A 17,191-nucleotide genomic window follows, 5' to 3' on the forward strand; every position below is an offset into this window, starting at 1 on the left:
CTGTGGCAGTCCGCAGTCGCAACCTCGTTGGTAAGAGTTTCTTACGGCTGTTTAAAACTGACGGTCGTATAATGGTCCTGGTCGCTCCGGTATCCACCAACAATGTATACTTTTTACCATTTATTTCTCCATCCACATATACACTATCTTCACGACATTTCAAAGAAGCTATTAGTATGAGAGGGTCTTTGGAAAAGTTGCGGGTCGAAGCTGCCCCCCTAAGGCCGACCCGTTCTAGTTTTCCTGCTGGTGAGTCTCTTGACTGTTATTGTACCTAGGGTACTTACATGAACTCCGTACGTGTCCCATTTCCCCACAATTCCAGCACCTTATGGTCTTTGTTTTCTTGTATGAAATGCCCTTTATCATATTGACAATCTGGTCCAGTTTGTCTTCATCCTCTTCCTCTTTCACAGTCCTAACTTTACTGTACCCGCCAGAGGCCTGGGTAGCTGATTCGTATTCGAGGGCGGCAGACAAGACATCAACCAGCGTCTTGTGACGAGCTAATCGCAGTGTTCTTTGCATTTCATGATCACGAAGGCCATCAATGAATGTTTGAACAGCCAACTTTTCCATCATGTCTTCGGGAGCTGTTGGATATGCATATCGTACCAATCTGGCAATATCGACCTCGTATTCTTGAAGAGCTTCATCTTTCTTTTGTCTTCGATTTTTAAACTGCGACTGATAGACATGCTCTAAATGTTCGTGTCCGTATCGCATATTCAGTCTCTTTTTCAGCTGCTCGAAGTCATCTGTCTCCTCTACGGCTATGGTCTGGAGGACATCCAAAGCGTCGCCTCGAAGAGCAATAGTGAGGTTTACAGCTTTTTCTTTTTCGGACCATCCGTTCGCTCTGGCCGCCGATTCGAACTGTTTCATGTAGTTGTTCCATGATGACTTTCCGTCGAAATTTGGCACCTTAACACGAGCATGACCTACACTCCCTTCAACTATAAACCGTGGCTCCAATTTGTATTTCGTTTCATCATCTTTAATGTCTGTTAAGATGGGTTCCATCCCTTTGTCTACTTTTTCCGTTTCCTCCATTTTCGTTTCTATTTCCTTGATCTTTTCTTCAAAAGTAGATTTTATGGACGATATCTTGTCGTCAAAATCCGAAGTGACTTTAGAGATCTTGTCAGTCATCTTGCTTTCAAGGGATGAAATATCACCCGAAACTTTCAGAATATCACTAGAAACTCTATGTTCTAACGATGTAATGTCTGTCGAGACTTTGTTCTCTAGCGATGTAATGTCTGTCGATACTTTGTTCTCTAACGATGTAATGTCTGTCGAAACTTTCAAAACATCCGAGGAAACTTGGGAGATTTCACTAGAAACTTTGCTCTCTAACGATGTAATTGACGAAATCAAAGCAGCATGCTTGTCTTCAAACAAATAGGTTTCTGGATCTTGGCCCTCTTCTTGAAGAGCGTTCTTTAGACGTTCGACTAGATCAGCCTTTTTCCCAGTAGTGTCCATGTCTCTCTCTTCTAACTGGTTGCGGAGCTCCTTAACGATCAATTCAGTGATTTTCTTATGTTGTGAAGACATTGTCACACACTTTATTTATTACGATTTATATTTTATTTATTTTTAAAAGTTCCACACTCTATTTAAACCGAAAATTTACGTTAAATTTATGTATTTCAAGTATCCCACTTCTGACACCATTTTGTTACGTTTTTAGGAAATATTACGCGAATTGACTTTTAATTATTATTAAATAAATAAACGACTTACTTGAAATTGTTTATTTATAACACTTACAATTAACACTTATTTAACAACAATATCTAATTTATTTTACACTTTCTAACATTTAATTTATTTACAAATCTACTTTAAAAATACATACATTTCAGCAACCCGATCAAACAATAAAACAATATATCGCGTCGAATATATTAACTGACTCCTGCTGCTTAAAAATCATCCGCTTATATAGATACGGCCCTGCTTCGAGAACAGTCAGGAAGGCCTGAGGCGGGTCCACGCCTATCATCGGGGAAACTTCTGGATTAGCGGAGACAATACTCGTCGATGACGTGTCGCTGTTGTTTGTTGACTACTAGGGGCAGGGCCGGCCTCAGTTAGAAATTCGTCACACTATCTTGATGACATTCTAGTCATTACTCCTGATTTTGAAACTCATATCTCTGTACTGCAGCAGTTGTTCCAGCGTCTAAAAGATGCAAATTTGACGATTAACTTGGATAAAAGCAGCTTTTGTCGTGATTCTATTAAGTTTTTAGGATATGTTGTAGATTCACATGGTCTTCATACTGACCCTGACAAGGTGTCAGCTATTCGTGATTTTCCCGTGCCCAAAAATACCACTCAGGTCCGTCGATTGCTAGGAATGGTGGGTTATTATAAGAAGTTCGTTAAATCTTATTCTACCTTGTTGTCCCCTATCACTGATTTGCTTCAAAATAGGAAAAAGGGACAAAATATTGTGTGGACTCCTGAAGCTAATGAAGCTTTCATTAAAATCAAGGAGGCTCTCACAAATTCCCCAGTTATGGTAGCCCCAGACTTTACCAAACCTTTCTATTTGATGACTGACTGTTCAAACACAGCATCTGGTGGTGTACTCTATCAAATTGTCGATGGAGAAGAACACCCTATTGCTTACACCAGTAGGAAATTAAATAAAGCCCAGAAAAATTATACTACAACTGAGAAAGAGTTGTTAGCTATAATTACGGGAATTGAACATTTCAGATATTTTCTTGAAGGTCGTTCTTTTACGGTCATAACTGACCATAGTAGTCTAGTGTGGTTACAGAGTATGAAGAACCCATCTCCTCGTTTGGCTAGGTGGATTTTAAAATTGGCACAATATGATTATAAAATCGTTCATCGCAAGGCTGCAGGTGTAGTAGTCGCTGATGCACTCTCTAGAACTTTTGATATTAATTTGTTAGATTTATCTACTTTACAACCAGATGACTGGTATCGAAAAATGTTGTATGATGTCCAGAATGTTCCAGGTAAATTTCCTGATTTTAAAGTTGAGCATGGTGTGTTGTATAAGCATGTTTTAAGTTCTATGGATGCCCTTACTGGAATATCGGAATGGAAGATAGTCGTTCCAACTCCGAATAGAGCAGAGGTTTTGGCCACTTTTCATGACCATCCTACTGCAGCTCATTTTGGCTTCTACAAAACTTTCCGTCGTATATCTGAACTTTATTACTGGCCGAAGATGCGTCAATCTATTCGTGGCTATATCGCTCGATGCAAAATTTGTGCTACGTGTAAGCCGACAAATCTTCCTCAACCAGGTTTAATGGGTAGTTATCGACGAATCGATTTTCCATTCCAACTTATATCTTTAGATCTTATTGGTCCTTATCCTAGGTCGTATAAAGGTTCTCAGTATGCCTTAGTAGTTGTCGATTATTTTACAAAATTTCCTTTGGTTCATACCATGTCTAAGGCGACTACTTCAGCGATTATTAAGTATCTTGAGAATGAAGTTTTCTTAATTTATGGTGTTCCACAGATTGTGTCTTGCGATAATGGACCCCAGTTCACAGCTAGGGCTTTTCGCGATCTCTTGTCTAAATATAATGTACAAAAGATCTGGTACAATGCAAATTATCACCCACAAGTTAATCACACTGAAAGAGTTAACAAATCAATCGTGACTGCTTTAAGATCATATTCATTTCCTGATCAGAGAGCTTGGGATACCCATATCCACTCTATAGTACAAGCTATCAGGACTTCTTCTCACGAAATAACCAAATGTCCTCCATCGTACTTAATGTTTGGTCGTCATGTTCCTCTTTCTGGTGATTATTTTGGTAAGATTTCAGATAATGCCACTAATTTTCCTGCAATATCAGATAAGTTACACCGCTTAGAAGATATTCAGCATCTTCCTGATATCTATGTGGATATTCGTAAACGTTTAAAGACATCTTATGATAGAAATAAGTGCCGTTATGACCTGAGAAAGCGAGCCTTATCTTTCAGAGTTGGAGATTCCGTTTTAAAGAAAAATTTTGTTAAATCCGATAAAGTAAATTTCCAATCTGCCAAGCTGTGTCAAAAATACATACCTTGCACCGTTATTAAGGTTATTTCTCCTTTGATCTATGAGTTGAAGGAAACCTCCACTGGCAAGAAACTAGGAAGGTTTCATGTCAAAGATTTACTTGAGGATAAGACTGTAGGTCCACATAACTTGTCTGATAATTCAGATGGTTCATCTTCAGACGAAGATTAAATTGTGAGGACCAGTTTGCTATTTAAGACCTGTCTATTTTGTTTTGCTGGTTAACATCTGTTTGTTGTGCCTTGTATCTTGTTTTATCTTATCTTAATGCTGTTTAATATCTTAGTTTTATGGACTTGTTCATTTTGCTGGTGGTTGTCACTTGAAAGTCCAAACGGCCTATCATAGGAGTACAAGATGGATAATGGGAATTTTCCCCATCTTGAATTCTGAGTTAAATAAGTATTTATAGGGATAATTAGAAAAGCTTTTTACAAAATATTGTATGTGATTTATGGTCTGCGTGGGTTCCGGAAACCATGTCCATAGATCGTATGCCTTCACTTAACTGCGTCAGGGTTTGAGCGTGGGTTCAGGACTGATCACCCTGGACTTGTGCACTTCACTTGGCTCATAAACATATATTAATACCTATAAGTTGTTCCTAGAATGTCTCTTAGGTTGAAATTAGAATGTGTCATATAGAATTGGATCGTTCTGATATTCAGCAGTAAGTAAGTCGGTTTAACTTGGTTGTCATCTCCTATGTTATTATCTTTTAAAATGATTTGAGTTTTAACATATCATATTACCTTAAGTTTGGTTACCTGTCTCTCTACCACTTGCTTGGATTAGTGGGTATGAGTATGTGAGTTACCTTAGTTGTCTCTCTACTGAGCATTATGCTGGTAGATGCCCTTCTACCTTATATATGAGAAGGTAGATGTGAGTTTATCTTTACCTTTACCTGAATTGAGTTTATCTTTACCTTTGTCTTGAGTTTATCTCGTACCTTTTACCTTGATTAGTTTATCGCTTATCTATATCTTGATTGAGTATACCTCTTACCTTTATCTTGATTATAGAGTCCTATTAATCTGTCCTTCACTGTTCTTGTCGTGAGTAAAGAATTGGACCACGTCAATAGTTCAGTTTAGGTATTACAGTTGGGACATTTATTATCTTTTACCTTTTGTGCATACCCTCTACCACGAGTAGATATGGGCTTGCAAGTATCTTTACCTTTTTAGCATACCCTATACCATGAGTATAGTGGGCTTGCTGGTCTTCTTACCTTATTGTGTCTTCCTACTGCTATGAAAGCGAGTAGATGTTATGGATTATCTTTTACCTTGAATTTTCTATGTTGATTTCCAGAACCATATAATATATGTTTAGGTTTCTAGTAATATAGTTTCAACTAGTCCTAATAAATTAGGCTCTCATTGAACTCTCGGGTGATTAATAGAATCTGGTCGCTCTAGTGTCAATGTTGGGTATATTGATAGGATTTGTTTTAGGGTGAATGTTGAGTGGTTATTGGTAGTATACTAGCGGTTGTTCATAAACAACCGTAATATAGTTTTAATGATGTTTTACTAACACTTGAGAATGTAGGTGATGAGTAGTGAGAATGGTTGGCTTACTCTATAAGATTAAAGAATTATATTTAAAATGTAAGTGGGTAACGCGTAATTGTTTGTTTTTTTTATCTTTGGTTTTACTAAAATAAAGTACATTATCTCGTTTAATAACTTATGTCAGTCAGTTACTTATGTCGGTCAGTTATACATCCCTTCTCGGTTCTATAATTTATGCAAGCATAATTAAATATATCTCGCGTGGTCTGCATACTGTATGTCTGACTTCGTTACTGATTTCGGTCCGGTATCCTCAGCAAATGGATAGCCATGGAGCTTAGCATCATTGTGGTTTCTACCGCAAAGTTTTGGCTTTACCGTATTCCTCCTCAGTTGGTCCTAAAACTAGTTGGTCTCAGGAGAAAAAAAAAAAGGAAACTTTTTAAGTTTTCCTTTTTTTTTGCCTGAGATGAGGGAGAGTGTAGCAGTCACGTTACTAATTAAATTAATTCAAGTAAAATTGGATGAATAATACCCCTCCGTGACGCCCATGATGGAATTAGAACGACTTGTTACCAGAAGAGGGCTTTCGTTCCCACGTTGTCGATGTGATCGATTTTCGATACGGACAGTAGGTCAGGTAGCTCGCCATTGATACGTAGTGATTTTTGATAATTGTGGACGAATCTGGGGAAAATATGGCATAGAAGTTAAATATTCTACATAAACATCATTGAACAAACAAGAAAAGTTACCAGTAAATCTCTAGAGGGTATTTAGGAAGCCGATTGATATAAGAGAATGTAAAAATATACCACGTGGAATTTGCCGTGAGGGACGTAGTTTCACTACGTATCATATCCCAGGTAATATAAGTAAATTATTAATTCTTATAACATCGCTTTTGGAATACATATAGGTACATCATATTTTTTTTTGTTTGTCACCAAACATATTAAAATCGTAGTGTCATGTCCTTCTATCATTTTTTGTATTCAATAGCCGGTAGTTTTTGTATCATTTTTTTTTCTAAGTACAATAAAAAGTTCTAGCTTTGGGAAACGTTATATACGCGCAAGCGCAAAAATATCTTGAAGTGACACTGACTAAATTGACAAGTTTGACAAGGCATAACCTAATGTTTATTCTAATATTTATTAGTACTTTTACCTAATTAGCACTATTACCTAATGTTTTTGACAGTAATGTTTTGTTTGAGTTCGGTGAGGATGGATGTTAGCTGTTGCAATTATTATACGGAGAGGGCCTAAATTTCTCAAATGTTTATTTTAGGTTCGTCTACATTCTATAGTTGTTACAAGCTATAGTCGCCTTTTGTTTTTTTTTTGGAATGGTTTGGATAACAATAAGATAACTCAAGCACCATTACCTAACCTTACCGTCACCAGCATAGCAGCCGTTTTTGCTTTCTTCCCAACAGACTTCCAAATTCGTTGGATTTTGGTAGCGCCTTGAAGGAACACCCTTATAGGACCTTTTTTTTGTGGAAACTTCTGTTGGATAAGTTAAGTTTTATCTATCTAAATATATTGATTCTTGCTCTCTTGTATTTAGAACCAATGTAAGCTTTTATATGCATATTTAAGTACCTATACTACATATAGTTTTTGTAGTAAATAAGGGAGTTTTGATTAACAAACTGATATTTTAAACTGAATAAACCAGGTAATGGTAAATAATAATAATAAAGTAAATTAATCTAAAATTTTGTTAAGGGAAGGGGTCATTATTTGTAGAGGTTTTAAATAAAGTGGAAAAGTTTTATGTTATAAATTTTCAAATAATATTTGTATAAAGAGCATCTGATTGTACTCATTTTTTCTTGATAGCTTTATATATCTCCCAGTGTCTGTGCGTAAACATAGTATTTACACACAGATCTGGCATTTAGGTAGTTTGGACACCTGTCAGTCCTATTGATTATTAGATTACATAACTAACCTTAGTGTTAAGACCCTCTAGCTTTCTCACGGACTTTGATTTTGTTTTCCCTAGTACCTTTTGGCTTTGCGCAGTAGCAGTGATATTTTATTTGTTAGTGGCTGTCAGGTCGTATTCTACTTTAACACCACTCACTGTTACTGTTAATCAGTTTTATATAGATATGTCAAGTATTGATATATAATATATGTTGTTGAAATAAATAAGAATATATTTGTTGTTACTATTTTTTTGCTTTTATTTCAGTTCCTACTAACAGTAACTATAGCAGCACAAGGTAATTATTGAATTTTTTTCAGGAAATTGTATTAAGTGTCATTTATTTAGCTTATTTCTTATTGTTCATTACTTCAAAAAAAAAATCTCAACCATTGTTGAGTTGGCGCCCATTCTTCTTCTCTCTTTATCGTCCTTTTATATTGATCTATCTCCAGTGGTTTTATCTAGTTGCCTTCTATTATTTTTTTTTAAATAGGTCTCATTTTATCCCTTCTTTGTTTCCATATTTCAAAGCCAGTATTCTGTGCAATAAAGCTAGCCCGAATCCCCACTTGAGAGTTTGTGTCTCTCCGTCAGGTTGAAGTGGTTCCTCTGAGCTAAGCCGTTCTTCATTTTATCTTTTCTCTTCTATTTTCCCCCTCTTTCATCAGTTCTTTTTCTTCCAAATCCCAATACCCAGAGTATTGGGTTACATCATCCGCAAAACATAGAGTGTATAGCATGTTATCATCATTTAGCGGTATACCCATATTCTTACATTTCCTTTTCCAGGATTTCAAAACTTGCTCTAAATATATTTTAAATAGTGTCGGCGATAGACAGCAGCCCTGTTTAAGACCCTTATTCACTTCAAATCCTGACGAGATTTCCTTGCCTAGCTTAACCCTTGCTATATTATGTTGGTATAGATTTTTTACAGCTTTAACGAGGTTCAGACCGATGTTAGTTTTTTCGAGGGCTTCCCAAAGTCCACTTTGTGGTACAGTATCGCATGCTTTTTTTATGTCTATGTACACTAAATGCAGTTCTTGATTGTAGGCTATTTGTTTGTCTATTAACTGTGTTACACAATATAGGTGGTCAGTGGCGGATCTGCCAGCGCGGAAACCGGCTTGCTCTTCGGCCTCTAAGTCCTTGTACTCTTCCTCTATTTTATTTTTGATAATTTTTCCGTAAACTCTGCTGATGGTGCTTGTGACAGATATTCCCCGGTAATTATCGCATATATTTTTACTGCCTTTCTTGTGTATTGTAGAAATTACAGACAATTGCCATTCTTTTGGTATGACTTTGCCATTCATACATCTATTAAATAGATCTCTTAGGTATTCATACAGGGTGTTGCTACCGTATTTGAGCAGTTCTGGTGCTATGTCGCCAGGCCCTGACGCTTTTCTATTTTTTAGGGATTTGCATGCATTTCGTACTTCTTCCAGTCTTAACCGAATCGGTGAGCCACTGACAATTACATTGAAACTTTCGTGATCTTCGTTTTTAATAAAATCTTCTCTATTTTCTACTAGTAACTGCTTGAAATAGCCATCCCACTTTTCCAGAGTAATCGGTATTATTATATCCCTTTTGGTATCTGTTCTCAACGTTTTAAGGAATTTCCAGCTCTCTGTGTTTCTTGTCCCCCCTATATAGGCGTTAAGTTGATTGCATTTGTTTGTCCACGTTTCGTTTTTCTTCTGTGTGATTTTTTTCCGCACTCTTGCTTGTGCTTCTTTGTATAAAACCTTATCGGAATCTTTCTGTGTACTCATATATTTCCGGTACTTTTCTCTCTTATCGTCTATTTCGGTGGCTATTTCTAAGTCCCACCAGTATGGTTTATTTCTTATGTTGTCTTTGTACTCCCCCAATGCCTCATATGCAGCTTCGTGTATACATTGTGTTATATGTGTATGAAGATGTTCCGTATTTATAAATGTATATTGTCCTTTCAGTTTCTCGTCCAGTCGCTTTTCGTATAACGTTCTTATGCTTGTTTGTTGTAAGCCTTCTAGGTTGTATTTCTTTTTTGGTGCCAATTTGTTTCCTCCTTGTTCTCGTGGATTTAGATTTTTTTGAGATTTCATTCCGGGGAACAGTACTTCCGCTTTTAGAAGATGATGGTCACTGCCGCATGTTGCTCCTCTATAAACCCTTACATCGTTAATTTTCATTCGACTCCGTTGTTTTATCAAAAGATAATCAATTATACTTTTCTGGTTCATAGTAGGTTGGGTCCGAGTATATTTATGAATGCATCTACGCTGGACGAAGCCGTTCATAATTCTTAAATTGTTCTGTTTACAGATGTTAATTATTCTTGTTCCATTATTGTTGAGTACTTTCTCGCCGTATCTGCCTACTACGTCATCCTGTTTTTTATTGCCTGTTCTGCCATTTAGGTCTCCTAATAATATAATTTCTCTGGCATTTCCTATTTTGACGATTTCATCGTTGAGCTGTTCATAGAACTCATCTTTGTTAGCTACCAGTGCGTCCTCGTTTACACCATATACTCCCAAAATAGTTATTCTATAGCCATATATATATATGTTCATGTTGACCTTTATCATTCTTTCATTTATTCCTTCCCACGATGTTATGTGCTTTCTTAATGTTCTGCGTATGAAGATCGATATTCCTTGTTGAGCTCTTATGTGTTTTGGAACTCCACTATAAAAATGATCATAGTAGCCCAACTTCTGTGATCCTTGGCCTTTCCTCTTAGTTTCTGTCACCACTGCGATGTCCATTTTCATGTATTTTAGCTCTAATATAACTTCATCCATTTTATTTGAGAGGCTTTGAACGTTCCAAAATTCATAGTCCTTTTTCGTCGCTTTTTTCGTTGCCGAGTGATCCGTCCATTCATCCGAGTCTGATTATTGGGTCGTTTAACATTTGCTTGTTTTTACAAGTATCGAGGAGTTAGCCCGATGCCTTAACCCCCAACTTGGAGGACCAGGGTTTGATTTCAGAGTTCCTTCTCTTAGAGAGGTTGCTTTCTCCACAGCTAAGGAGTCCTCTCTACCCCACTTCAGTCATTTTTTTTTACAAGTACCGAGGAGTTAGCCCGATGCCTTAACCCCCACCTTGGAGGACCAGGGTTTGATTTCAGAGTTCCTTCTCTTAGAGAGGTTGCTTTCACCACAGCTAAGGAGCCCCCTCTACCCCCTAAATGTCAAACTAAATTTTAAATTAAGTATTAATAAAATATCAATGACATTTTATAGTGAATTTAATTATTATATAAAATAAATACGATGTTCAAAAATACAATTTGAGTATATTTTGAAAGCAATAATGTATTCACAATTTTAAAAAGGTTTATACGAGTATACGGCCTCCCTTTTAACGGGAGTACCTAATGATAAATGGACTGTTCAATTTGTTATGAAATGAAAATTGTTATTATAGTCGGTTCGCTAAACTCATTCATAACTGGCTAGTGATTTTAGTAGGTAATTTTTTGTTTTTTGCCAATTTTGTCAAAATTTTTTGATTTCTAAATGAAAAAATTTTTTTTTACAAAAATTGTGGATAACTAACATTATTTTCAGTTATTTCAATTCTGATGACTCTTTTAGTATTAATTTTACGAAAATAAGTGATTCTTAATAAAAAGTTCTGGATGGTCTAAAACCTAAAATACAACTATCTTATATCAAATTTTATCAATTTTATACGAGGTATGTCAAAAAAGATAAATTTAGATCAAAAGTAAAGTACCTTTATAGTTAAAATATTTTAATTAGAAGGATGTAATTACATACTGAAACATAGTTTTTAATTCTAAATAAGTTTTCATAATAACAATTTTCGATATTGTGAAAAATAAACGTATTTTACTCTTGAGCGAAATTCATATTTTTTCACATACCTCGTATAAAATTGATAAAATTTGACATAAGATGGTTGTATTTTAGGTTTTAGACCATGCATAACTTTTTATTAAGAATCCCTTTTTTACCGTAAAATTAATAATAAAAGAGTTATCTGAATTGAAATGACTGAAAAAAAAATGTTAGTTATCCATAATTTTTCAAAAAAAAATTTTTTAATTAGAAGGATATAATTGCATACTAGAATATAGTTTTTAATTCAAAACAACTTTTCATAATAGCAATTTTCAATATTGTGAAAAATAAAGCTACTTTACTCTTGAGTGAATTTCAAACTTTTTGACACACCTCGTATAATATTGAAAAAAATTGAGATATTTGATGGTGAAATCTTAGGTTTTAGACCATGCAGAGCTTTTTATGAAGAATAACTTTTTTTCGTTAAATTAATAATAAAAATGTTTTCCATATGGATACAACTTACAGGGGCATACTGTATAATATTAGTATAGAAACAATTGCAAGAAGTGTCAGAAAAAAAAAAAGGAAAAAAATAATTTTAGTGAGAATTTAAATACTCGTGTATATACTTTGATACACTTGTTGCTGTTTGTGAGGATATCAAGATTCTAAACCCCCATAGGAGCTCCCTTCTTTGTAAGTTGTCGATTTACTGGGAAGAAGTTTGTATCTTTAAACTTACCGCATTCCCTTTGCACGCTATTCTCTTGGTTCCGTCCAAACCGCAGTCGGACGTCAACTCCAGAGAGGATTGTTCGGGGATGTATAGGACAGTCAACGAAGGCAATTCCGTCAACAGACATCCTTTGGGACCCATCGCCCACGAAGGAACTGCAAAAATACAAATAAATTCAATGAGAGATGGGATACGGAAAATTGATACGGTTTCTAAAGGAAAAACGAGGCAGAGGGATATAGGAAGGGATTATTAAAGCTTGTTTTTGATTATACCTACGGATACATCTTTAGGGAATAAAACTAATTAAATTATTTTATGTTATAAAAAGTTCTATCTACTCTATCTCATGTTATGTATAAGTTTTTAGTTTGTGAAAACTGTCATTATAGATAGCAGTGCGTGAAGGATTTAAAGTATGCGTGAAGTAACAATGTACTTTAAATGGGATTTACTTTTTCGCACTGTTTTTTGACACATTTTCATATAATCAAATATCCTTAACTTTCGCGTTGTCATGGTGATGACATGTGATATCGTAGATAAAAGATTGTATGAAACTGTGCGTGAAGTACTTTTTGCGAACTTACACGATGCGTTTAAACATCGCGTGCGTTCGCAAAAAGCATACTTCACGAACTGTTTCATAAAACTATTATCTTCTCTGTCATATTATGTATACCTTTTTAGTTTGTGAAAACTGTCATTATAGATAACAGTGCATGAAGGATTTAAAGTGTGCGTAAAGTAACAATGTATTTTAAATGGGATTTACTTTTTCGCACTGTTTTTTGGCACACTTTCATATAATCAAATATCCTGAACTTTCGCGTTGTCATGGTGATGACATGTGAGCAATAAATTACAACAAAAGTTTTGACAGTTTTGTGGTTTGAAAGAAGTTAGAATTTTAAAATGTCAAAGTTCTAAAAATTGAAGAATAGAAATGAATTCCAGTGACGAAGAGTTACAACTGTTTTATTTGTTTATCGGAGAGTAGATAAAATATTGTATGAAACTGTGCGTGAAGTACTTTTTGCGAACTTACGCGATGTATAGCACTCGCTCCGTTGTCGCTCGTGCTCTAAACATCGCGTGCGTTCGCAAAACGCATACTTCCTGAACTGTTTCATAAATAACTATTATGTTACATGTTAAAAAGTAACGCGTCATTGTTTCATTGAAATAACCGTATTTAGAGTAGGGCGTGGAATTTACTTTTTGTACCATTTTTTGACAATTTAGCCATTTCACAAATCATTAATGCCAGTAGACCACATTTTATATTTGTCATTATCAATATAATAGTCCAAGTAATGAAGTTTAAAATAGGACAAAACCTCTCAATTTTTACAGAACGGACGGATTTGCATGAAAATTTGGAATTAAGCTCACCTTACCCTCTACTTCAAAATATATATTGGCCCGACAGGAGCTTTTTATTTTTTAACGGTGAAAACTACCACTCATTGCCAAAATTTATAAAAAAAGCTTAAAAAAGTGAAATTTGTTCAGATGTATTAAATATCGGTTTTATAATACTCTAACTATAATAATTGAGTATTTCAACCCTTTATCATTTCATTTTTAAGGGTGAAAACTACCAATAATTGCTCAAATTTGCTCAAAATTGCTCAAAAAAAGGCTCAGGAGGATAAAATTTGGATCGGATGATTTGAGTAATAATGGTTTGATATTTCTAATATAATTTCTCAATATTTTAACTCTTAAAAATTAAAAATCCACAAGGAAAAGGTTTTCCTGTAGTTGGATGTATTAGTCCTGTCGCCAGGGGGGGTACAACGGCCTCCTTAATTCAGATGGACTTACCCAAGTTTTTTTTATGTATTTTGACCCGTAGAACACGAATTTTTTGGGTAACAGTTGATCCGGATGTCGATAAGATTGTTATAAACAAAGAACTTGAGGAATTACATAGCAGCGATTTTTCGCAAAACAAAATATTTTTTTGTATTTTTTGGGTGATTCTCAGCAAAAAATGGTCTTACAAGTTTTTTCGTAGGACGCGTAGTTTTCGAGATAAACGCGGTTAAACTTTCAAAAAATCGAAAAAGGGCAATTTTTGAACCGGAATAACTTTTGATCAAAAAAAAAAACAGCAATTATGATTAATGGATTTGAAAGTTCAAGTCAAATTCTATCGGTTTTGATTGTTTGCATTGCTAAAAAATAAGTTTTTATTTGTTAAATAAAGGTATAAACACATAGTGTTTCCCGGGCCCAATGCATGCGTTTTAATGGACGTAATGTACGTAAAAATTCTGTATGCGCGCCTACTCGTTCAATTTCAAATTAGAAATGCATTGAAAACATCATTCAATCACTATGTGTTGATAGCTTTGTTTAACAATAAAAAAATTAATTTCTAGCAATGAAAATAATCAAAACCGATAGAATTTTACTTGAACTTTCAAATTCGGTAAGCAGAATTGCTATTTTATTTTTCAATCAAAAGTTATTCGGGTTCAAAAATTGCAATTTTTCGATTTTTTGAAAGTTCAACCCCGTTTATGCCGAAAACTATGCATCCTACCAAAAAACTTGTAAAATAATTGTTTGCTTAGAATGACCCAAAGAATACAAAAACATGTTTTGTTTTGCGAAAAATCGCTGTTATGTGATTCCTCAAGTTCTTGGTTTATAACAATCTTATCGACATCCGGATCGACTGTTACCCAAAAAATTCGTGCTCTACGGGTCAAAATACATAAAGAAAACTTGGGTAAGTCCATCTGAATTAAGGAGGCCGTTGTACCCCTACTGGCGACAGGACTATATACCATGTGATACAAAAAACAATAAATCCTGTATAAAAGGTATATTTAAAAAACCCTCAAAAGGGCCACATCAAATTCACATAACTAGTTTTCGACTGGTTTACCTATCATCAGTGCTTACCTAAAATGAATATAACCTGATAAAAAAGGCAAGGATGTTGAAATTTTGACTAGGGTTAAAAAAATATTAGGTTATACTCACGTGCAATGTACATGCTTAACCACCAAGATAGTATTACACAAAAATATGTGGGTCTTTTTTTTTTTGTACATGCTTAACCACCAAGATAGTATTACACAAAAATATGTGGGTCTAGGTATCTTGGTGGTTCATCATTCAACACTAAGTTCAGATTATGGGATGCACAATGATCATATTGAAGGCTGTATTTCAATGTCAGAAGCTTACCCCATCATACCCGTTATCTCTGCAGTTGTGTACGGAAAGGTGCTTTGATTGTATAAATTTTAGAATTTCATTTAGAAGACCTTCTGCACTTTGGTCTAATATGCGAATAAATCTCAAAAAACTTTCAACAACTTCTGCTTTGGAGGGTAAATTATTTTCATCGCAATTTATTTTTACATACTGGAAAATAAAACTAAGCTGATAGTGTTTTGAAATATCTTGAGTAGTATCAAGAATTATTGAATAAAAACAACTTTTTTAACTCAATTAAGTAATCAATCTGTTTTCAGTGTCTTAAGCTAGCTAATTTATAACTTCGTTTTGTATTTGAGGCTCAAGTAATTTGTTTTTAAGTTATTGTTCTTATCGATTAATTAAGCTAAAACAGGATCATATTTAGCTAGTAAACGAACCACCGACAAAAATTGCCTTTTTGGGATTCACTTTCATCTGAACTACCAACATGTCCATGAAATGCTAAATTGCACCCGTACAGAGTAAGAATTACGTCAACTACCCGCTTCATTACTTCCTTCCAAATTCCCTATTTTGATGCTTATTAGGAAAATATGTTTTGGTCACCAATTTGAAGAAAGTAGAAGTATTAACCTTGATGGCTTTAAGGGGCCCCTCCTAACGTCGGGGCCCCCCCGCCTTGCGGGCTCTGCGGGCCTGTCAGCTACGCCACTGCTATAATGACAGTTTTCACAAACTAAAAACTTAAACATAATATGACATAGGGTAGATAAAATATATTTATAACCTACGTATCGAACATTAGGTTCGGGTTGATGTGACGATATCTGGTACATGAATGAATAGTAGCTACGATGGCGTGGATTAGGAATTACATTTATTAATATGAAACGGACAGACAAGGAGAGGAGATCTCGCTCAGCTCGCCATCGGAAAAGACATGTAGGGAAACACGGTCACCGCTCGTATAAGGATAGGTAAAAGGAAAAACCATCGAAATTAGTTCAACACACCAAAGACGACGGCGGAAAATGGTCGGGATAACTCACCTCTTATACCTCGTTGTTGTTTATTATTCTTCGATCAACGCTCCAAGAATAATAATCAATTAGGCTTTTCGTTCCGACTTTTATATCGTCCGAGACGGTACAAAAACACGTTTTACCTAATTCATTGGCGTACTCTGGTAAGGGTCCAGCACGACAACGAGGAGGGTGAGCGAGTGTCTACTGAAAGGCGCGCGCACAAACTCATCCTCGGCAAGGGTGAGGAACAAGACGCTGTCAAGTTCCTGTCAGCGATGAGATTGTTGACGGAAAAAATGGAGAAGGATGAAAGGTGCAGCGTAAATGTTTGGGCCCCGACAGCCTTGGGGATGGAGGTAGCCCGCAACCTGTCGGAGTGGGCAGTGAGAGGCAGAAGCCTGACGGTGACCTTGTTCGGAGAGAAAGAGAGCGAGAGAAGACTTGCTGTCAAAAACGGGGTAGTTGTGCTAAGCAAAGCCAAGGATAAATCCTTTGCCGATATGGTGCGAGGACTTCGCACGGGACTGGGAAAGAGGAAAGATGTAGTGGTAAAGCGAATGAGGAAACCAAAAAATGAGGGCATGGTTTTGGAATTGGACGGTGGAAGAGAGATGGCTGAGGAGGTCAGGAGGATCGTCTCCTTGGGCAACATCTCTGTTACCAAAGCGGTAGCGAAGGGTGGAGTGCCGAGAAAGATGATCTCCCTGATCGAAATGGACTTGATAACCACGGAGGAAGACGTGATGAATGCGATAGAGGACTTTGCAGGGAGAAAGTGCGAATGTGAGGTGAAGGACATTCGACCGTCACACAGTGGCAAAATTGCCAGGGCAGAGGTAGAACTTTACGTAGCAGAGAGATTGATCCGGAGAGAGAGACTGAGGGTGGGAATA

General features: G+C 35.9%; 1 protein-coding gene across 1 annotated transcript in view; it reads right to left on the reverse strand.

The window, feature by feature from the left end:
- Positions 1-17,191, reverse strand: part of LOC126882125 (uncharacterized) — a 994,490-nt gene that overhangs the window by 123,129 nt on the left and 854,170 nt on the right. Inside the window, exon 5 of the mRNA XM_050646970.1 lies at positions 12,097-12,245. Coding sequence (XP_050502927.1) covers positions 12,097-12,245 — 149 coding nt within the window. The remainder of the gene's footprint in view (positions 1-12,096; positions 12,246-17,191) is intronic.

Source organism: Diabrotica virgifera, chromosome 3, assembly GCF_917563875.1.
Source record: "Diabrotica virgifera virgifera chromosome 3, PGI_DIABVI_V3a".
Lineage (NCBI taxonomy): Eukaryota > Metazoa > Arthropoda > Insecta > Coleoptera > Chrysomelidae > Diabrotica > Diabrotica virgifera.